General features: G+C 30.7%; 1 protein-coding gene across 1 annotated transcript in view; it reads left to right on the top strand.

The window, feature by feature from the left end:
* Nucleotides 1-1490: 1490 nt before the first annotated feature.
* Nucleotides 1491-26632, top strand: part of LOC132947008 (uncharacterized) — a 36633-nt gene continuing 11491 nt past the window's right edge. The window contains exons 1-3 of the mRNA XM_061017174.1: nt 1491-1838; nt 20652-20763; nt 25008-25141. Of these exons, the coding sequence (XP_060873157.1) occupies nt 1788-1838; nt 20652-20763; nt 25008-25141 (297 nt within the window). The 5' untranslated portion in view covers nt 1491-1787. The remainder of the gene's footprint in view (nt 1839-20651; nt 20764-25007; nt 25142-26632) is intronic.

Genomic DNA, 26632 nt, shown 5'->3' with positions numbered 1-26632 from the left:
TAATTTTTACATTCTTAGTGGAAAGTACGGAAAAACATGAATATTTACGCTATGTATTGATATATACCTTAAAATGTTGTCGTAATTAAATAATGAATAATCTGAGATATTTTTGCCATACATATTTTCATTTTCAAGACTATATGTATTCACTAAAGATACAAAAATATATGTATTATACAGTACTCGCCATTTAACTATACATAAGTGTATAGTGTATACTATAAGTTAATGTGATAAATAATTATAGATATGAACACAATATTATAAACCATATGAATTAATTTAATTTTTTTATATAATTTATAATAAATAGGTAGTCACTTGTCACTATTGTATGTGTAATTTAATTTATATTTATATTTATATATGTCACAAGAATAAGAAAAATAAGAAAACTGAAACTGTTTCAATCTTCAACGTTAAACATATAATTATTACGTATAATTCACATAAAATACTATTATGGTATTTGAAAAAAATTAGTTTATATTTTAGTATTTCACTGTGCACTTTCGCATTAGTATTTGTTTACATTTTATAAATTATTCCATTCAAGGAAATACTTTCACTTATGCATAAGCGACCGGATGAGTTGATTGAACGGGACCTCAAGAATACAATATAATAATATACACTATAATAATATATCCTACAATAATGTTGTAACTGTTTCCATGATTGATAATATTCGTATCATAATTCATATTCTATGGTAAAAATAATTTATTAAATATTTGTAAAATAGTAACAAATAGTATAAGTAGGTATGTTATACTATATTATTATAATAATGATATTATGGAATAAAAACTATTATAATTTGCATATATACAAAACTAAAATAACTAAGTAAAACAATTATTCATTACAGATCGAACGCGTACCTACTTACCGTACAATTATTAAGATTTTCACGACTGCAGATCAAAGATACATACTTCGTTAAGTAAATATAGGTTTTCTCCCACGAATTAAACCCAATCAATGGTTATATTATTATAATATTGGAACCTGTAGACAACCGCAGTATGTTATATGTATTATGGGTATTATACCTTTATAATAATATTTATACCAGTCATCGCGGCTTCTCTGATATTTTCTTCGTTGTATTATAATTATGTATAAGTATATAGTTCATTAGTTCATAGTTTTATTCGTACTATACGTATTTTACGTATAGCTATATAATATACGTGTATTCGAGAGATCACATTATTATATTTAATTGCCTACGCGCATGCACGGGTAAAAAAATAAACAATTTTCATAAAAAGTAAATAACAATCACACATTTGAGCATTATATCATTATTATATTATGGTGTAGCCGCATAGGTATATATTAAGGTGGCGCATGCGCTCAGTCAACCTCCACACCTCTACTCGTTCCAAGGTTCTACTTCACCCCGCACACCGTTCACCACATCGTTGCACCAAACCAAACTCGCCTACTCACGTTGCGTGTCGCGGTGGTTTCGTTTTTTCGTCGTTGTCCTCAGTATTTCACTGCGTCGGTCCGTGAGCACTCGTTCGCGTTCGGTTCGCACCTCATGTAAATTGCTTGTGTTTTATCATCTAATCAAATGTAATTCGATTTTTCCAGTTTGACGCAACGTAAATAATGCGTTTATACACTCGTAAAACGCGCGTATTCGAAATAATATACTGCGATCAGAATATTATTTTGTGAACGATATACAAAATAAGAAGAATCTATTCCATATAATAGTATTATATTATACGAAAATTTAAGAGCCGTTCGTTAAAGTCTCCGCCGACGCCATGAAACCAACTTCGGTTTATCTGATCTTATTGATCGGATTCTGCGTATCCGTGAGTCATGATTTTTATAAATATATTTTAATATATATAAGTACACGCACGCATCTAAGAAAAATCGTTTTAAATATAATTATATAAACATCCCAACTGACATGATGCCATTATCTATATAATCGGTTCTTGTAAAAATGTAACATTTCGTGACTCATATATAATAATAATATATATAATAAATTATGTATAGTCACCTCATGAAGGTACTTGGATAACCGGTAAAAATAAAACTATTAAGTACAATGTCGATTGTTGACAATTTATATTTCCTTTCTAAAATTGTTGAATTTTTAACTTATACCTAGTCTATATTATAGTGATAATGTATATGATATGTATTATATTTGTATCAATTGTGATGTACCTATATATACTATTAGATAATAATTTGTTTTTACTGAAACTTAAATACCAATTACATTTTTTAGATCCCATACAATATAAAGATTAAAATTTACCACATAGTTATGAACTTAGGTCTGTACTTATTACGTAGTCAAATACCCTAATTTCAATGATATTATAAGCCAATAAGTTGAATAATTACCTATATAATATATTGCAGGCTACTATATTATGATGTCTTTTACTTAGTTTTGTTTTATACATTCAATTTTATTTCATTGATAAATTATTTACGTAACACTAAATTTATTCTCGTTTAAGTAGAAAACAATTTTATACATAACAATATTATGTTATCAATAAAATACATGTATGTTCCGACATTTTAATATTATTATACATTTAATACATACAATATGGATTATCTCGACTATTATTTTTAAAAGAAACAATATTTTTGAAATGTCTTGAATCCTGGTTTTAAATATCTATCTATTTTATGCGTGTTTTCCCTCTTTTTGCTGTAAACATATAGATAACAAATTAATTCAACACCAGCTGTTTATTATATTTTTATGTTTTACCTTACGTAAACAATAAAATGTCAAATGTTTTAAAAGCTCTTTTATTTAATGACCCTTATCATTTACAATATAGGAGAAACCTATTGTAGCATCATGATGTTGTATAGTTATAATAATAGTATAGGTAGGTATCTATTTTTATATCATTAATCTTATTGCAAATTAATTGTATTTGCGCAACCTTTCTATATGGTTATATATATATATTATGAACGGCTTCGTTACACCAATATTAGGTATATACTTACTATCGTTACTCTAGTAAAATATTTTAAATATCGTATTAATACACCTGCACAATACATTTTAAATTAAACTTGACAACACAACAAAAAAATCATAAATATTATATAAAATAAGCATTTACAGATACTCTGATCTACTCTTTTGTATAGTATAGTTGGGTTATTGTGTACTTACATTACACTTTTAAAAGTATATTATCTTAGATTCATATACAAAAAAACAACATAATAAACATTATTTTCGAATCTACACAATCATCCAACAAGATCAATGAAATTAAATTACGAAACTACTGCGTTACATCATAGTATTATAATCTTAATAATATATATTTTACCTAGTGGTGTACACGTATAGGCAAATAAATTTGGGTGTTCAACCCCTCCTAGATTTTTTGACTTTGTATGATAATGTAAAAACGTTTTATAAATCATTATTTTTTTCATGCCTAACTCCCCCCCCCTTCCTATTTGATATTTTTGTGCACGCCATTGATTTGAGACGATAATAAAGGTAAAAATATGTAGTATAATTTGTTACATCCTAATGGTCGTGGCTAAAAAAATACCTCAACAGAAAATGTCAGATACGCTGTTGGTACTATATTTTAAGTATTTTATACAATTTAGGATATACGTATATAGGTACCTACCATCATAAAAGGTATATTGTGTAAATAATAATATATAGGTAACTATAGATGTATCTTGTATATCGCGGTATACCTATACCATTCAATTGAACAATTGAATTTTGTTTTACAAGAGTACATGACCTTATATTGAAATTCTTAGCATTTTCAAACCATTTATTTGTATCAACATCTATAATCTAAAAATCATGAAAAAATGCAGTTGTGAAAAAGTATATTTATTTTTAACAAGATGAATAACTTCCAAAACATGAATATATCTACAAAATTCCAATCTTACAATTTTATATTTCAAAAAACATAATTCAATAATTGCAATATACGTTTACTATAACAAATTTACTTTTCTCATAGAGTGTTTTCATTCAATATTGTGCATGAGTATATTGTGACATACTGTACAAATATTTATAATTTACGTATATATTATATATATTTTTTCTCCAAATGACCCTGCAGTACATCACGTAGCATGACGGATCTATATATAATAAGCATATAAATTGTAGAAAAATCTATGTAGGTACACTAAAACACGTTTATACATAATGTATAAGCCAGCAGTTATTATTTTCAAGTTCATATGGTTAAACATATATATGCGATTATTTTAACTAAGATATTTATATTGTATCAAATTTGCGTATTTGTATTCAACATCGTTAAAAAGAAATACAAATTAATCAAATGGCCAATATATTAGACGTATAAATTACAACATGATGTATTATGTACACACGAATTTAATTTTTCAATTTCATAACAAATTATTTTGTTTTTTTTTTTAAATGTAATGCTTAAAAATGTACCTAATAACTGTAACAAATAAAAAAAAGCATAATTTTTTACAATATATATTATAAATGGTCTTAACGTATAACTTAACACATATCATAAAATAAAAAAATTTCAGTTTAAATTATTACTATAAAATAATATATCAGTTACTTTTCGTTTATGTTTTAATATACATACTCGTATGCATACGCCATAAACTGACACGACTATAATATACAGTATACACAGACGATAATAGGTCGTGTATTCAAAATCATCTTTCCGTAAAAACTATTAAAATGACACGCAGCGTAGTGTTTTCTTTATATTTTATTACAAAATTGTTTTACATAATATATTTACTCATATTTGTATATAATATATAATATGTTCTACTTTTCATTTTAATTATATAATGTAGATACCCTAACCCCACTATTGAGTGTCTAGATATTCTAGGATCATAATAGAAAAAGAAAACAGTATTAAATGTTTAAATAAGTCTAGGCTATAATACTATAATATTTAGGCTATGGTCGTAATATAATTTATATATATATTATATTGTCATTGATTAATGAGTATATTATAGATTATTGATTTATTTACATTAACTTGCATGGCGTATGCCCCCGAGGATCAGAAGACGTATACGTTATATTATAATATATTGTAAATTGGTATTAATTATTATTAAGAACACCGTATGGCGGCGTATTGTAACTAGTAACTACCTATACGGTCTACCTACAACAAAACAATGGACATCTACTCAGGTTGTAGCTTTGGTTTATCGATCTTATCATATCTTCTGCAGCGGTTAGGGTTATAATGTATACCTAAGTACTTGCAATTATATATATTATTGAATATGCGATTATTAATTAAAGAAAAAATTTCCATCGTAACTAGTTGTAGGGGTTAAATTCTGGTTCAACATAGCCCTCGACAGAACATTCCTCTGAAACAAATGCAACTGACCTGGGTATTATCCTGAGAAATTTAGGTAGGTACAAATAATAAAATTTGTGGTACAGATTATGGCAAAATGAACGATAAAAGATAATTGTGAAATTTGAAAATTGTGGACAGTGGTGGTAGTGAAACGCATCTCTTGATATTTAAGTTGTATTTCAATAATAATTATTAAAAGGTCACTGCGTCACTTTCTTCTGGGTATCTATCGGGTATTATCAGGGAGTGACAAAATATGTAAATTTTAATAAGAAAATCATGGTGGTTTTAAAGTTCATAGAATATAATCGCTTACAATATAGTGCGGCTTCTTTGACTGTAAGCAGTAAGCAAAGATCGTTATAAAAAAATAAAACGAAATATTGAATATACCTATAAGTACCTAGTGAAATATCATTAATAAACTAATAATTAGTTTTAGAATTCCTCGTTTTTTTTAAATTTAATTTTTTATCAATATTACTAGCTGATACGGCAATACGTTGCTATTGCTAGGTTTTTGTGATCATGCAAGCAGTATATTATCAAGGTATTAGGTAGGCAATCTACTTGTGGTTAATCGCGGACCTCGCGTGGTGTGTAGGTACGTAAGTGTATAATTTAACTTTTAAGTATCAAAAAATGCGAAAAATTGGTCCACCGAAACCGTGGTTTTGTATTAAAATAAAATTAATGCGTTAATAATAATTATTATTCTTATTAAAACCAATAGCAACCATTTATAAACAAATAATAATAATAATCTCAAAATTCCTGTTTGAGAACTTCCCAGGATTGAACCTCTTATTTACCTTTTTGCGACAAAATGTAGCCTATCTTCTTCTTAAAGGTCTAATATAGCTCTGTACTAATTTTATCAAAATCGGATTAACGGTTTAGGAATGCATAAAGGACACAGGAAGTCGGGTACAAACATTTTTTGTCTTTTATATATAGATGGATTATGGTTTTACAGTTTTTATTTTGGACAGTTTTGAAACACGGGCATTTTAAAATATTATCTGCCAATTACTATCATCAGGTATCACAATTCAGTTATACAGATCCTAAATAATGTCCTATGGACTCAGCTATTGGTATTTAGCAAAATGTGCTATGTAATATAGATTATTGGAAATCATTGAACGAATAATATTTGATATCTATGAATAGTGTTATTGAATACATTATTCCATATAGTCATTATAATACTTATAGATAATAGATATTATATATTATTATGTGTATTCAAACTATACAATATTTCAGAGTAGATATCATTGTACATCGGAATAATATACATTCCATGGATCTCTTGTTAGATTCCAGTTCAATCACATAATCGTAGTTATGATTTCTTTTGAACATGTTCAATACGAAAAGAGAAAAAATATATGAAATTCAACAAAACACTATAGGCGTGGCTCCAAGACTTTAAAACTATTTATCTTCAAACGGGAGAGTGTTGATCGGCGCGCGAGTGCGTATAATATTAATTAGGTATAATTATACACACGAGCATAATAAATGTGCCTGAATATGGCTACATTAATTCAATATTTAGCTTATAAATTAATATACAAAAATATTTAATTTGTCTACAACACGTGTTAACAACCGTAATTATTATACTTATTTAGCGCGTACATCCTTGTTGCAACACATAAATTATGTCACACGAGTCCTACAATAATATATAATAATGACCGCCAACACAATTATTGCTGGTTCAAAATTGTATGCTCAGAGACAGGAAACTATATATGCACCAGTATACAGCGGAAGCCGCGCAATATACCTCCATCATGCGGTATAGGTATAGACATTCAAACGAAATATTTACATATATTATGCATACATACGGAACGTGTAAAAAATCCCAAACTAGTTTAACTTGCATCACCAAACTTGCACGTATCAATATCATATATTATGTGATCACGTCACACTGGAAAGAAAAAAAAAATTAAAAAAAAAAAACAACCATTTACGGTTCTTGTGAAGTGAAAAAAATCCTTTTGTATACACAAAATAATATAGCATCGATGGAATGTCGGCTATTATGACAAACTAGTTATTATTATTATTATTGCATTATTATATAGGTTGAGGGGAACGATGATACGTCTTCCTATAAGTAGGTATATACGTCACAAATACCATCACATACCCCCTCGGCGGCGATGACGTGACATCTAAATATAATAATATAGCACTCCTCACTTGTCTTAATAATGATATGTCCGGATGTGCATATTATTGATGTGTTTGCTATGAATCATTATTTGTATTTTATACAGTTTGGCATATTAAAAATATAGTCATGAAATATACAAATAATAATAATAGTGTTTAACGCGATGCCTACAGTCAGATTATCAGTCGGTGGTTCACAGTTCCTGCTCTGTATATATAACGCATTATCTTAAATATGTTTTAAACCTCCATAAACTCTGGCACATAAGCCGGTCTGCTGTCGTCCAGTGTACAACGACGGTACTAGCGGTGGAATAATAATATGATTACGATAGGAAATACTTAGTTTTTAATACGATATATTTTGTATATTACATTGAGACGGCTTTAAATGAAATTTTAAACGAATTTAGAAAATTATATTTGTGTACGCTATCGTAAGCACTTAAGCTTCGTTGTAGAAAACACCGTATGCAAAATGTTTAAATACTAGTTCACATTTTACCGTTGACTTATAAATGAATGTATTATTTTAAAAGCTTTTCTCGAAATGAATATTCAACCAATACGCTTTGCTTAAACATTTTCTTAAATCGTGCTAAGGCATAATGTATAAAATAAATATATAATTCCGTTTGTGCTGAAAATCTATGGCACATGGTAAACCTCCGAAAAAGGAATATTTTTCTTTATTTTATTTGATGTATATAACATGTGGAGAGCCCAATAGTACTATAAGTTTACATTATATAAAGTAAAGAAGACAAATTATCATTTAGCATATAGAAAACAAAATATAACACATAACATAAATTTATACACGATATAACATATAATTCAATAAATTAAAAATATTACCTATATAGTTTTGGTAGTTACCTTTACCTTTTCGTTTTATTTTTTTTTATTTAAGATTTTATTGGGTTCGACAATTAAGGTAATAGCTATATGCTAACATTATTTTTTACATTGTGTTATACATATAATAAACTGTTAATATTTAGAATAAAAAAATTTGTTTGTATTTACATTACCTATATTATGTCACTTAAGCCACCTTAAGTTGAAGTTTGTTTATTAGATTACATTTTGAGATGAACTACATGAGGTTTTTTCTTGGTTGAGAATTTCATTAATGTCGCTCGGGATTATAGGTATATATATCCGGCTTGATAAGTAAATATTAGTATTTAGTATAATGTAATTTATAAAATGTAGTCAACTGTATTGTGTAATTTTATGATGATAAATAATTTAGATTATGGGTAGGTAGATTAATATATATATATACCTATAAACCTTTAGCCGTATAGGTATTTAGTTAACTTTGTATGTCGATAAATCTTTACATAATATACGCTTATGATAATCTTTAATCGGCTGCAGACTACGGTTTAGTATTAAAATAGTTCAACATAATATTATTTTAGAATTAAATATTAATTACAATTTATAGGTTATTATGAGTTGTGGCCGTCATAAAAAACGTAATTGTTCACGCAATTACGTGTTGTTAAGTTAGCGCTGTAATTCCAAGAAATTATGACCCATTAGTAATTCAAACTGTTAATCGTATATTGAATAAAAATACTTAAATACATAATAATATTATATACAAATTATTGATGACCGTTGAGTGTAGACTGTATATACAGTTCCAGTATATTTTTACGACCGAATGTTTTTAATTCAAAATTAAAAATGCATAAAATTGCAAAAATTCGTATTATTTAATCATATATGTATATCTTACATAACATATGCAATGTGACGTGATGCCGTGATGGGAAAACAAAACTAATTGATTACCACGTATTTTTTTTTTCTGTTAAGAAATACTTTGTAACACATAAGATAGTTCAGGGCTCGTGAAGTGTTCTCATATTAATTATCTGTATGTGTACTATCATGATAGTACATAGTATTAATATATTAATATTATTATACATACGTCATATATATATATATATTTAGCAATTTTAGTATACTGCTAAGTAAAAATCTTAATATTTGAAATTTGAATACTCTTGCAGATTAAAATTTTTCCACGAGTCTCCAAAGTATTATTATTATTATTATATTCTTATGCGTGTTATGTAATCATGTATATTTTCCTATAATAAAATATGTCTGTTCGGGCGTTCCCGATATAAGGTAAGGCACTCTTTACCCGCACGCAATATTATAATACAATAATGTTTGTCATTAAATCTTGAATTATGTACGGCGATAAATATTGGTGTACGCGTTTAAGTCGTGCGACTTTTATTAATTTACATACCTATATAATATATAAATATATATTTTATATTGTTTATAGTTTAGGTACGTTTATACCACAGTATACATAATACTATGTGTAAACAGCACACACATTATATAGGTACACTTCACTTATAACGCAATAGCTGCAGCACAATATATATATATGTCGTTATTCTCGCATTGACCAGCGCCGTCTGTCGCGTAACCTCTTATATTGGCCATTCTCATTTGAATTCCGCGTTTAAGAGATGACGCGATGATTTTTTATGGCTCTTCGATAAATTATTATCATCATTATTATTATTATTATTATTATTACGTTTTGGTATTCTACGAGTGACATCGTATTATACGCACACGTTCAGTATAATAATAAAATGACACTATACTATATTGTTATACAATGCTATGCCTAGCTGTATGTTACACGGCCGCGTTGTCCGAGGATAAATTACTACTCCGAGATGGGCAATTCGCCCGAGGCATCTGTGCAGTGACAATAGTAACATTTTTTTTCTTACCTACGTGAACCAATTACAAGCAGAAATAAAGTATAAACGAATATTATGCGATTATGATTTTAACGATATTATTAATAGAAGGTAAGCCACCTTGAGAGGACGCCACACGGACATTTGTTGTCTCCGTCCTACAAACGTACAACATGGCAAATTGTACGTTCACAATAACACATTTTACTCTGTAATTTATAAAATTAGAATGAATTTACCTCTTATGAAATTTAAAAGTAAGAATATTATCTAGGGCGTCTCGGGGGGTTTTGTTCATATTATAACTTTTGAACAAGTTATGATCATTTTAAAATGTACAAACAATTAATTATTGTTTAAAAATATTCATAATTTTGCTTTTTAATACAAATATCAATAAAAGCCTCCGAGATTCCGTAGATCATAGGTTCTTAACCGGTGGTCAAAAGACCCCTCGGGGGTCCGTAGATGGTTACACCGTGGTACATGGGGTGGCTGTTAGTTTTATTATAATGTCAATTTTTATTGTGACGTTTATTGAATGCAATTTATTAGTTTATTACTATAGTAGGTATACGCGAACGGTCGTTCACATTTCTGTACAGCTTTCGATAACTTTTTTAGGATAAAAATCATAATTTCTTGCCCATATTCTACCACTTGAAAGACAACGACGAGACAAACAGGTCATTATTATTTATTTTTATATACCAAACTTAAATTATAATAATTACCTTCGTACTAACTACTTATCACACTTGAACATTAAAAAAATAATATGGCTTTGTCCAGTTTAACAAAGACAAATTTGTGAACATCTTGATGTGCTTGAAAATTAATTTGGCAATTATTTCGATTCTACATATTAGAAAGCAGATATATGGTTACGCAATCCATTTCTTGTGAACTTAATCTCGTTAACTAATGATTCAGACCTCGTTAAAGATGAATTAATTGATTTAAGATCAAAAGAAATAGAACACCATGATTTTCAAACAAAAACTTAAATCGAATTTTGGTGTTTGTTGAAAAAGGTTTATATTTGAGCTATATCGAGGACAATGGAGTTGTTGATTCTATTCGTTACTACATATCTCTGGAAGTATACATTTTCTACAATAGTCACAATTAAAAACAAATCATGAAATCGATTGGACATTAAGGACGATATGCGGTACAATATGATTCCAGATTTCAAGGCAATATTGCCATCAAAACAATAGCCAAAATATGTCATATTAAAACTTGGATTGGTACATCAATTATAAACCATGAAACAAATTAATTACCTATTCATAATTATTTAATAATGTATTAACTTTTAATATTATCATTAAAAAATAATAAATAATATTTTTTTTTTTTATTTTTTTTTTTTGGGGGGGGGGGAGGGGGGTCCGTGACTATACTTTATTCTTCAAAGAGGTCAATGAATCAGAAAAGGTTAAGAACCTATGCCCTAAATAATTTAATAAGCTTACCTTTAAATTTTATAAGAGGTAAATTCATTCTAATTTTAGAAATTATAGAGTAAAATGTGTTATTGTGAACGTAAAATTGTCCATGTTGTACGTTTGTAAGACGGAGACAACAAGTGCCCGTGCCCGTCCTCCTGACTGTGCAATACATCATCAATAAATCTTTTTTGAATCGTCAATAGAACCTATACCTAGGTCGATTACTTTTTGATTTTATAAGCCTCAGCCATACACTTTGCTTATTATTTATAAGTAATAGCTGCTATTCGCGCTGATTCTATTCGAATATACTCTTACGAGATCCCAAATAATAAGCGTATACAAAATTTGGCGCCAATTGGTCTAAAACTGTGGATTTGCATTTAGTGAGTAATATTTAGATATAGGTAATCCGGCTGATATAATATCTGTATTATTAGGGCCTGGTGTGGCCTGTTGTTTGCCGCAGTCACTAATGTGCTCTGATGCCAAGCATCAGCCAGTGTCTCTAGCTCCCAGATGGGTGACCTCTCGGGTTAATAATAATAATTATTTAACCATACCAATACCTGTAGGCTGTAGGCTGTAACCAATAGCAACCATTTAAATAAACGAACAAAATATAATATTCGATTTGTAAATATTTTCATCGGTGCTGAGTGGACAGAGTCTCTAGGAATCTATTGATATAACTTTTATTGCAAACGGTCCAGACGTTTCTGCAGAATCGCAAAGAAACAGACAAACATACATTTTTAATTATTCAAATTATTATATAGATTGGGTTTGGTACCTACATATTAATAAGACGCAGTGGCGTCCTCCCCCCCCCCCCCCCCCCATTGACATTTCCTTCCTAATAAATATATTATTTATATAAGTACAAAAATTGTAAAAAATTTGGTTTAATTTATACTTAACCCTCTCCGCCATTCCGCAACTCTGGCTACGCCACTGTTGAGATGATATTATAGTGTGTGTTTGTGTGTGCCTGGCTTAGGGTGTCTACCGTCGCGGCGGACAAATAACACAACGATAATAATAATAATAATAATAATAATAATGATAATAAATGGAATGCTCTCGCTGCAGGACGTGCCGCCGCGGCCAGCGAGAGAGAAATGCCGCTGCGCGTTGCATAATAATGAGTGAAATGACTGAAATGAATGTGTGCCAGCAAGCGCGCGCCTCGTCGCAGATGGTTCTTATATACATTATATTATATTATATATATAGGCATCTTTGTGTGTGTCGTGTGTATTGCGTGTGTAAGTCATAAGTGTACGTTATCCACACAGTTGCACACACGCACATGTCGCGTTCAATATACGTATACACACGTATGCGCCTATATACATATATACATATAATACAACAACAACCAGAATAATAATAATAAGAACACACTGTATAGGTAATAATATAATGACACGGTTCGTTGCGTTATAACCTGCGCATTGGTCTCGGCCCGCGGTGAAAACAAAAAAAAAAACTAAAAAAAAAAAAACGATTAATATCCAATACAAACGCACAGTACAGACAACCCCATACGCGTCCACATACTTATACACACACACACACACACACACACGGCGGGCCACCCTGTATAACATAGACGGCACTTGGCAAGCATACGTCCTGTATAGGGGCTGCAATTACACTTTATAAGCACGGGGTGTGGCCCGCCCATCAAACAATATTATAGAGGTACGACGAGGTACTACATCAATTTAAAAACACTTATATTATCTTCAGGGCCGGCTCAAGCGAAAATAGTGCACTAAGCAAAATACGATTTGGCCGTCCCTAAAATAATAATATTATAACTTTTTTGAAAATGCCACCCCCTACTGAAGTGCCGCTCTGGGCAGGTGCCTGGCTCGCGCCTGTACCTTGATACGGTCCTGATTATCTCGAGAAACTTAATATTATATCTGTAAAAGTGCAAACATTATAATGAAGCTCGTAAATTCACTGTTTAAAGCAGAGAAATTAACGAATTTTAGCGTAATCGAGGCAAACAAAAATTAGATTTTAATGTAAACACAATTATATTTCAATCATAGTTTTGATAAATTAAAATTACAACAATTGAACAATATCTATGGGATCCAACTTTATTTATACCTATGCAATTATTGAATATTATTATTGCGTACATAAACTAATACGTAACAGTATAGGTAACAAAATATTTTAATCATACTCTGTAATATTTTGTCACCATAAGCTTGAAATCGAACATTTCAAATACAAATTAAATGTTTAAAAAAATCTTGCATCCGAAATACATGCACACTATCTATTGAACCGTTAATTTTTCCTTTGCCACCTCCCGGCTCACACTCCGTCTTATAGCATCCTGCGCCTCAGACATTACCGAGGGGGGGAGGGGGCAATTGTACTATAAATTCCGCCTAAGTTGCATAATAATATTATATAAGAAGTTTAGGTTGAGTCCCGATGACTCGAATCTCAAGGGGAACAACAATAAATACGACTAGTGTATTTTTTCGAGTTATATATTTCGAATGCAAGACTTCAAGGGGTAAGAAAATAATGTTATGTTATGAGTTATGAATCGTGAGTGGTATGAGTTATGTGTGTTTTTGAGTTACCGCGAGGTTCGAGTTGTCGCGAATTGACTGCAGTACGTTCTCGTGTATATCGCTGTTGTATGCACGAGCCAGTGTCACTCAGCAGTGGATATACATTATCGGGACTGGGTAACGCCTCGGCTCGGTCCTCGCCGGTATATAGGTACATATAGGTACCTATATAATATATTACCCATGTGGCGTGTGTCGTGAACTGAGAAAGATTATATTATACAACGCCCGCGCGTCCGGATATGAGATAGCTGTAAGTACCTATGTACACGGTGTGTCGGCGGCGATGGCGGACCCGTGACAAATGATCAAAGTCTGCAGCAGCGGATACGTCGTCGTCGTCGTCGTCGGCGTGGCGGTAAAAAAATAATAACGAAAAAAACAAATTAAACGCGGCCATACTTAAGGACGGGCGCGGCGGAGGTGTGTGCAGGTTGAGAAGAAAAAAAAATCTAAATTATACGACTATATTTACTATATCGCGGTCATATGCGTTATGTTCTACTGCTATATAGAGTATTATTATAGGTGTACCTACTGCTGCGATATAATACATATAATATAATAGTATATTGCGCGTGTATTATACCTTTACGTCGACGGCGCATCGCCCGAGACGCAGAGACAATATATATTTTATTACCATCGTAACATTTGTAACGATAAAATTGGATCGTAAACTAAACGTATTTTATACATTATATATATAATATATATGACGTGGACCGTTTAATAATGGATCCGACTTTGATACGCTTGTGTGTGTGTGTGTGTGAAATGTGAATCATATAATAATGATGATAAATGTGCAATATTATTGTTGTCAGCGCGAGAAAAAAATGTATCCAATTTTAAATTTTTATTTATATCTACTGTTTTTTTTTTTTTTTAATCGATTTCAAAACAATAACGAGTGACATCGTAAAGACTCGAATACAATATAAACGTATTGCACTCGACAAACTGTGTACTTTATGTCTCTCTTTTACTTACCTAGTCCATACTTCTATCAGTCCATTGCGATATTTCGTTCGTCAATATGCTAATATACCTTTGTAAATAACTTATCAACCCATACGATTTTGGTCGTCAGCTGCACCGACGTTTTTGGGCGGTTGATTTTTGTTTTTTTTTTTTTGTTGCTATAGGAAATAATAATAATATGATGGTTAGTGTGTGGGTCCAGTGGCCATGAAAGTAGGAAACATCACACATATTATACAATTTTACAATCGGGCTAATCAAATGTATCAATTGAATGAAGGTCGACGTTACAAAACATTGCTAGTTGTGAATTTCAAAACAAACATCATTTTATTCACACGTTTAACGTAGGTATTATTTTTCAATTAGTTCCTAATACCTTCCTATACCTATGCATACATTTTTAAGTTATTGTATTATTTGATTTTCCCATTATACTATGAATACAATTTTCGTTTAAGCAACGCATATTAAACAGTAATATATTTCAGTAAACTAGTTTTAAAAAGTAGTAAATGCAGTAAATACGATTTAAATTATTTCCTCGGTCGCCGTTTATAATATTTATAATTTATTCGAGGTACCTACTGCGTTTTAAAGGATGACTTGAACGCATTATTTTGATGGGTATCTGGAAAAAAAATACAAAAGGTACGACAGCATTGTCAAAATATCTTTTTCGATTAAATTTGTCAAATTTCTAAACTGTACAAACTACAACAAAATGTATATAGTATATATTACGAGTGCCTATGTACAAAATAAATATTAGTCTACCGACGTAGTGACGTCTGACACTGAAAACAACTCATGGATCCATCTTCGTTGTGCGGACTGCGTAATGATTACATTATATTATTTTAAAATAATAAACAATTCCACGGAGGTTTTTGCTCCCGTCGCTGTTATTTCTGTAAACGACGTAAAGTTTTCTAGACTTGGCATACACATAATTTCAGCTTCTAAAAATGTACATATTTTAAAACCGAAGGAATATAAATCAATTCTGTCGATGTGTATGTTCGGTTGTCATTCGTAAAGTAACGTTTTTTTTTTTTATCTACCTACTGCTTCTCACAATACTACAACACACGACCGTCCATTTACTCGTGTGTTTTTAAAACAGTGATTTAAAATCCATCATATGTGGTGTAAGTACCTGAAATAATATTAGCCTCCAGTATGTGAAAAATATTTTGTGATTTTAGTGAAAACAAATGACTAGTCGTAAAATCGTGTTGTTTTAAAATAATAAATATATATATATATATATCATATTCATGTCAATTTTTTTACCACTTTATTCAAATATGCGCATAGTAACGTTTGTAAATGTTTTCATTTGATATATATGTATAATATGGATTAGCCATTAGGTACACGAGTCGTTCGTATGGGTCAATAATAATATACATACACATAATATATTTTATACAATATATTGTATATATTTTTCTGTTGCGTGGCACATATAGGCATGTCCCTGTTCTTTGATTATTATTTACCTTATGATGATAATATATTAAAATGATTGATAATAATTCAATTATCGTGGTTTGGATGAAATGAAAGGCGCATTCCTGATCAATGATCGATTACCACGTGACAGTACCTACGTTCTTTATGCGTTATTATATTTATTATATTATTATATATTATATTAATGATGTACCTACCCATATGGTTTATTATACAGACTGATACAGCTGTGAGATCGCATTCCGTTTAAGGAACACCGGAGTATCATTAGAACAATAATGTATGAGATGGTTTGTAATAATAATTATGCATGACCGTGGAAGGTGTTTTTCACTCATTTTTCCAAGGTTAAAGAGAAGTCCCGGGCAATTGCTGACAACAGTCGTTTTTGGACTTTCCATTTAAGGAGTCATTGTATAGATACTATATAATGTATCAGATGCTTTATGCAATTGTGTTCACCGACTACTTATATATACCTACACATCAAGCAATAATTGGGAATGACATTACCATAGGCAGTGGTCTATTTCATGACGTGCATTATGTACATTTCAATAGATAACGAGTATAATATTTTATTAGATTAAAAAATCCTAATGCTTATCACACTATTTTTTTAAAAATACCTTTACCTTAATATTTTGGTTTTTTTTATTGAATGTTAAATAATATTAAATCCAGACCAATACACAGGAATATCTACGCATTTGAATATTATATTATACTCATATTTAGAGCAGGTACAATATTTATGTACGGATAATATGATTTAATGCAGTAGGTAATGAATGATATAAACACAAGGAAAAGTCATACCTACGTTTTTATTATTTATGTATTGTAATGTACCCGGTGTATTATTTTCATAATTATCTTTTTGTCAGTATTATTTAAAAAAACACTTTATCTATATGTATTTATGTTATTGTCTTGTAGGTTCATAGGTAACTTAACCAGCTATACCTTCCAATGAATAAAATAATTTAGTATAGAGTATCTATAGATATATTATGAGTCGGGTACCCACAGATCTACTACCTACATAATATTATTATGTTGTATTGGAACAGTTTATCTCGCATTACTCACTATAATATGTATTTTACATGTACGTATAAGACGTGATCATAACGGTTTCCTTATACACGAACGATTTCCGGCTCAAGTCTTACGAACATTTTTTATATTATTTATAATTGCAGCATAGCTATATAATATAATGTGTGCACAGAACAAAAGATATATACATATACTAATAATATTATGTTATTATTAGTCTTGGACGACTTATCTATTAACTATCGTGACTTTGAGAATTCCATCGTTGACCACATCGCTCTGCCCATCATAATTTATGATCTTTACCCATGTGTCTGCAGTGTGCTGTACCTATACGTATCTCTGTACATCTAATACCTGTATATACTCTCATCGGTCGATTCTTACAATGGGGCCCACTGTCTTATTTTGTGTACCTAGCTTATTAGTGACGGTTATATATTATTATTATATTGACGGTGGACCGCGCTCTACGATAGCGGATACGATCGGCCGCGGTGGTATTTCCTCGGTTGTACACACGTTCAGTACTTATAATATACATTATTATATTGACAAGCCGCTGGAAAGATTTTCGATAATGAGCTCGGCACACGAGTGATTGATGTACATTAAAAAAATCAAATCATTTTGGACCGCCTATCGGTTACTGATTACCAGGCTATTATCGCGTTATACCTATATATACATCGTATACACCTATATATATACATACGGCGTCGGCGTGTACAGTCAGCAGCGACTTTGCTCTTGTGCAGGCTGCAGTGTCATGTACGTATTATATATTATAATAATATTATAATCTCTCGGTCTATATTATAATGAATATTAAATATACGTATAATGATCTTAAGATTCACGACGGCACTTAATACACACACACACACACTCATGTATATATTATATATGTATTGCACATTATACGCACGCCGACTTCGGTATATATTCTATACACGTATCTATATGTGTACGCGAAAAAAAAAACACACGAGTGGTCTAATTAAGCGCATCTAAAATACGGTTTTAATTAACGATCGCGATGGGGTGCGACGCGTAGGTATATTATATTATTGTAGTATTTCGTTCGTCACGCCATACTCGTAGGTCGTATAGGTACCTATATAATATACATCGAGTTTCGTAATTAGCCCGGTTTATTATAATGTGAGTGAGTGTGTGTGTGTGTGTGTGTGTGTTCGAAATAAACCGTACGAACCGCACAGCATCGTCATAGGTATCGTGTTGTTATCTACGACCACTGTGGACTGCGGCCGTCGCCGATCTCTGCACATCACGTACCTATAGTACACATATCACATATATATAAAACGATATCTCTGCGGAATAAAAGCAACGCATAAAATTAACCCTGACAAGTCGTATCTCGCACGTGCGTGCTGTACACAGTAATAATAATAATAATAATAATAATAATATATAAGGCGGCAGCGCCCTCGTGACTATTAAAACAAGTCTGCGCGCCTACACAAGTTCGCCGCGCGGACAAACCTTAAATGGTGGTCAACCAAGTCGCGAGAGATAGTGTGTGTATGTGTGTGTGATTTTGCTCGCAAGCTGAGTTTGTATATTATAGTGTGCAGGTGTGTACCAAGGCCGTACGCTCACGACGACGACGACATGGAGACTTGGACGACGGCGGCGTCTTCTGTAAAATTATTATCCAATATATTATTATATTATGTAGGCCCCTGTATATAGGTGTGGGTAGATAGGTATTATTATCAACGTAATATGATGCGTTTATCATCGGTAATTTTTTTATCAAGCGGAATAACGCTGCGCTGATGTGATAATAATAATACAAAACGCATTTTGATACGCGCGAATTGAGTAATCCGTCGCATATATTATGTACACATCATAATATCATTTAAGTACGCGCACACAATAGGTAGTAGTACATTATTATATGTACATTACACAGGTGTTTATGTATTATGTGTGCAGTGTGTGCATAGTTATATGTATACTACATTAGTGATTTGCGCATATACGCGTATACATATAATAATACACGCCATGCACCTACATATGCCGAGCATGTCTGCAACGTTGGCAGATTAGCTAACGGCCGACACGATTTCGTCTGTGACCGAAACACGCAAAAATCATCATCGTATTTATTTTTGTTTAATCGTGCTTTATCGGTATCTATAGGTCCTTGACCTCGAAGTCCTGGTATATATATGTATATAGGTACGCAGTACCACCTATATGTAATATGTATGCATGTATTACAACAACAACAAAAAATCTGGTCTCACAACAGCCTCATCAATTCACAATACGCCCTCACGTGTATGCATTGTGGTCCGAAACTCCGAAGATACAGTTATGGTATTTTTTAACCGCGGGTGACTGTTACTCAACAAAGACTTAAACGTAATATTCAAAATAGCTGACGAAACTTTCAAAAACCTCAAACGAATAATATACAATATCTCGTCGGTTTAATCACTGCAATATTATACTATATAATATACGCATTCTTCGCTGTTTGAATTGCCTGTATAGATATTTATTACGGGTTTAACGCCAAATTTAAATCTAATTTATTTATAAGATAGGTACCGCGAACACCACATAATATTCACGAATACTACCGAACATCATGTTATTATGTTTATATTATTTTTGTACGTACTCTACTATTATTTCATGTGTTTATTGTTTGTTTTTTTTTTACAGCATATTAACCATGGACAAAATCTCGTGGAAGAAGAGTTCATACCATCCGTTACTGCGACATGCAAAGCTGGGTACATGACGATTAAAGTCACCACCAACCAGCCTTTTGTTGGTTAGTTGACATTATTTTTTTTTTTTTTTTACGTTTATTCAATTATAATTACTCTGATGCATGCTACACGACCGTTTTAATAAGCCAATTACACGATAATTAAGGGCACGAGTTACAGTATTCGATTGTAATGTAAATTGTGTATATTTTATCTTTAACAAAACATATGGTATGCAAACAAGTAGTTACGTTATTTTTAAAAAAAAAAAACATTGCGTCAAATTAAAATGTCCCATTTAGTATAATATATGTGTCACAAAAATAAATAAAAGCGCACATTAAATTGATATAGATACCGTGCCTAATTTCATCTAGGTATTTCGTTATTGAAAATAATTCTGTTGAACATATAAAAATAGTAGGTACCTGGTACCTATAAGAATATGGTATGAATAAAAATAACGTATTTCTCAGTGAACATGTTATCAAAACTGCAGTTCATATCTTGTTAATATATCTTCGACAGTTATTTTAAATGATCAAAACTGACTCGATAAAAACATTTTAAACCATTAGTGTAGAATATAATTTTCTTTAAACGCAGTATAAAGTAACAACAAACGATACATGTATGTATACGGTGTTTAAAATGCATGTACTAATATACTTTACAATATTTTACATACGATAACATATTATGAAAATGTTTTTTTTTTTTTTGCTTGGCTGCTTTGCTACCTTCGAATCCCACGTCATCTGTTATGAACAACTGGCCATAAAATATGTTTGAACATGGCACGGAATGCGGTGCACACCTTTAAGTCTTTACAATCAGAAATTAGATATTGGATTACGAAACCGATCGGACGGTTCAATAATATTATAATGCGTATGTTGAGTACAAACCAAAACTACGTGTTTACTACGTTTTGACCAAAGGCCGTGTCACCATAATCCTTCTGCTTTGTCGATAATGAATAGAACTTAACAATATACCTACCTACAGTGTTGTCTTCTAAAAATAATGTCTTTTTAAAATCCCTGACAAGGCCATATTATTGTTATATTTTTCCCGCGACCTCAGCGAAAAAATAAATAATGATTTTCAAAATATTTCTATCTAAAAACATGTACTTGTATAATAATACGCGTGTAGGTACAATAAATATAGAACAAACGAAAATTCTATCAATGAGATTAGACTATAAAAGTATAATAAATAATTCAAATTTCCTAATTTAAAATGTATATAATATATTGCAGTGTTCAATATTTAAGTACATTGTACATATAACTCATATAAGTAAGTATCTAGTTGAAATTAAATGAGACCATATTAAATTATTAGTGTATTTATTATAGATTCTACTAAAGGCTTCGACCTTTGCTCGCTGCGCTCACCAACCCCTCAGATGTGTTTTATCTAAAATGCTTATTATATTTCAATAATCATAACTGGTATCTATCACTTTTTTTTAAAAAATTATTATTTTTATTTAACTTTTTGATTGCTATAGCAATTATCAATCACTCAACAAATATTTAAAAACTTTTTATGTATCATATATTTATATAATTTGCACCTAGTACCTACCTATGCTTCATTATCATAAAATATATATACATACAAATACCGACCATAATGCATCGTAATTCATTTAATTTGTAGTACTTACATTTTTGCAACTTCACATTAGGTATATACATTTTATATGTTGTATTATTTTTGATTTTCTAGAATATTGTATAGGTATAGTTTTTTATTCCAACCAGAGTGGTTAGCGTACTGGTTTTTTCTAATTATTTGTATTGTACTATACTTATATTATATGTATTTATTTATCAATTGGAAATTATTTAACGCAGATATTTATTAATAGGATATTTATTTTTTAATTTTCTCATTAAGTTATTCTATTCTAATTTCTAATTGTCGGATGATATTGAGCTATGTACTTATGTAATTCACAGTTGAAGTTTTCACATATAGTTTGATTTTACTTCTATTTTAATATTTTATATAACACATTGTTAAATGTATGCAATTTAGTTCATTTATGGGTTCTACAGCATAATGTAACGCATTTTTAATAATATGATGTCCATTTATAGGTATATCGATATTCGACCAAAAATAGCTAAATTAGTTAACACTTAACACGTCTGCATCGCAGTATCGTTTATTATACACAGACGGCAGACACACAGTTAATCATTTTATCTTTGCTTTCAAATTTAAATTAATACAACTCAGCGTGGCTATATCTGACCCGTACTTTTTAATATTTATGTAATATATTTGTATACTATGCGCGTGCGTCATACCAAAATTATTATCTGTACAGTATACCTATACACAATACACATTAACAGAAAATTATAACACTGTAGTATAAATTGTATATAATTATTCGACTAGAAAGGTGTGAACCAATAATCAATACTTTCATTGTTTTATTGTATTTTGACACCAATGATTCTTTAGTACCTAAGTATATAGGTACCTACTTAACATCAAATTTCACAAAGGACTTTTTTCCACGCCTTTTTCGTGGGATCTAAATATTTTAATATGATCTTTGTAATTTCCGCATTCAATTTATCGCATTGTTTTTAAGCTAAAGAACTATTATTATGTAGATAAGATCTAAACCAGATATTGTTTTCACTTTGTCAAGTTATGTTTTTTGAAATAAAAATAAAAAATTACTAAACTCTTCATAGTTTTCTATTTTTTTAAGTTATTCATTCCTCGCCTGGCAATCTATTTCCAATATTTATAATTTAATTTAAATATCATCATAGTAGTTATCTAGCCATTATCTAATCATAAGTTTTTACCGATATTTAAAATATTTGCATGTATATTAAAATTTAAAACGTTCCTTCGCACTAGCCCCTCTGTTTGTTTGAAAAACAAATTTAACCATCAATTTGTACGTCATTATTTATATAATAGGTATAATAGCTATATTATGTATTTAAAGCTAACTGTGTTCAAATTAAGTTTACGAATTGTTTTACTCTTTAACTTTGTAAATAATTCAAATTTAAGTCATAGATTTAACTAATGAAAATAAATCTTTCAACCAATATATAGATTATAATATTAGGTAGGCACATTAAAATAAAAAATTATCGATTACGTAATAATTATTAAGAACTCAATGAGGAACAATTACCATTTAATATTCACTTACAAGTTACAATAAGTAAATATAACGGCGTAGGTATTATCTAAGTATGATATAATTGTAAGTAAATATAATAAAGTAATAATACAATTGTGTATTAGTAAGTTAGTTTAGTTAAGTATACCATATTACCATTAACATTTATGACTATAATTTAAGAATTGTGTAAAGAACTAATAGTAGATGTTATAGTATGTTGATAAAAAGGTTATTCGGTGAGAGGTAAAAAGTTTTGTGTGGGCGTTTGTCTGCACTGCACCTTTATTTCACAAGAAAGAAATTCTAAATCTTCTTGAGATTATCGTTGATAATATTATAATAACCACGATCAAATTATGCCCCCCCCCTTCACAAAAAACGCTATCGCTAATTCGACAATCATAACATAAAGTTAGGTTAAAATAAAAAAACTTATTTTACCCTCCCGAAAAGTTCGTTTAAGTGGAGATACTCGGATACGTGTTGTTTACTTGATTCCGTTCACGCATAACGATATAATATTGAATTTTCTCTTTAACTTGTATACATTTTAATGACCATTAATTATTATTATTCGTTATACGGATATGCGGTTCATACTTCATAGTAAAACTGATTTTTGGTAAATCGGAATCCAAATTACCCGATTAACTATAATAATTGTATACAACCATTAGGACATCATAATATTATCAGTATGAAAAAATATAGCTTCTCAGTTCTCACCGTAGCATAAATATTACGTTCAAACATGGAGTTTTCAGCTTTCTTGCGATGGTCTAAATGTCTGATAGTCATACCATATTACGATAGTAATGAGTTATTTTTATATATTGTTAATTTGCGAGTACCACTATATAGCGTACCAGCGGTCGAGAAACGATCGCCTAGGTAATAAATGTCATAAATTTTAATATAAAAATATCATTCTACGGTTTAAAGTGAATATATACCTATTATACCTATCTAATAATCTAATACCGCCGGCACTTGCCCACAGGCTGTATACTCTATATTAGCGAAGAACAGTGTTCGAGGTCCGGTCGTACCCACGCAATGAACGCATCATAAACGTCAATCGAAATAATATAACTTTATAATTAAAAAAAAAAATCGTTTCGTTTCCCACAGGTGCCGTGCACGCCAGAGACTATCGTTCTTCGGGTTGTCTGAGTTACGGGAACGGCACCAAGCTCACTACGCTCGGCATCAACCTGTTGGCCACCCAAGGATCGACTGATTACTGTGGCATATTCATCAACAACGTACGTATTACAACATTGCACAATTTTTTGCTTAGTATTAATACATAATATTATACGCTGTGCACATCTTATAATAACAACAACATAATAATATTAGGACGAGGTGTTCCATCATAGAGCATTTTCTGGTTTCAAAACAATATAACGATATAGTATAAGTGATTGGTAAAGTTTAGGTTCAATGTAGGTTTATTGAATATGGCGAAATTGAATCTTCTGAACCAGTGAACTTGTGAATTGATTTTAAATACCTCAGCATTTAAGCCGATCCGCTGATTCTTTTTACGTCCCACATGCCACCAATAATCGTTTAGAAAAATACGGACCGCTAAGATGACAATAATAACAAACGCCTATGTAGACCTAAATTGTCAAACTTAAATTTTTATTTTTGTTTGTATTCATAACTTCTATTCAAATATACTGTTAAGTTTACCAATATTTATATTTTTCCAATGTTAATTTAACCACACATATAGTATATTATATTAAGTTTACTATTTGTAATTTGTTTAATTACAAATTGACAATCGTACATTAAATATGTCCATTATAAGTCCATTTAAATAACTAATAATAAAATAAAATAAGGTATTACCCTTTACAAAACTGAAGCAATAATACCAAACAAAGCTGTAGGTCATCAATTTTTTTCACAAATGTTCAATACCTACTAGGTTTTTAACTTCCCCCCCCCCCTACCATCTCATGAGGTCGCACAGATATCCAAACTCGTCCCAACCCTGCAGACTAACTTCATGGCAGGTGAAACTAAACCGGCGGCCCTTTCGTTCGTGTTGGACTTACAACTCCTTTCGCCCTTGGGCGTTTTTATTCTTTTCTTATACTACCCTTGGTCAAATTTAATTTACACATACCCTGCACGATTAGCTTCTACTTTAGGACGTTACTTTTTTGATCAACATAAATATATACTTTAAACAAGTGTACTATTCATATATTATATAGCACCCAGAAGAGTTGTAATAACGACCTCGCGGACGTATTATAGATGACTATAGATGAGCAATACAATACGTTATACCTCGAGTGTTTTATTGTAGGTGTATGGCTACGAGAAAATTTAAGCTCTATACCTTATTTCACCTAACGTTAAATCATCCACCATTCGTGGTACACCTGCATATGCACCCCTATATAGAGTCGAGATGGGTATATTTAATATACAATTACATAAACGCATAACGTGACAACTATTAACAATATATAAGTTGTTTATAGAGTCTTAAAAACAATATTAACGACAATTACGTGTCCTATAATATGTTAACTTGATATACATCGACAATCATGATATTATATGCACCTATATATATGTGCATCGGCACGGTTACGATTACAGTATAATTGATGTCATATACGTTTTGCGCACAACGATTTCTACCGTTCGTCGTCCGCAGACACCTTCGGCTAATATTGGCGACTACGACTCGTCGTCGTTATTACATTGTTAGGTACGAGTTTATGACA

The sequence above is a fragment of the Metopolophium dirhodum genome, chromosome 6, assembly GCF_019925205.1.
Source record: "Metopolophium dirhodum isolate CAU chromosome 6, ASM1992520v1, whole genome shotgun sequence".
NCBI classification, from domain to species: domain Eukaryota; kingdom Metazoa; phylum Arthropoda; class Insecta; order Hemiptera; family Aphididae; genus Metopolophium; species Metopolophium dirhodum.
The sequence above is the reverse complement of the archived record's forward strand: the minus strand, read 5'-3'. Positions and strand labels throughout refer to the sequence as shown.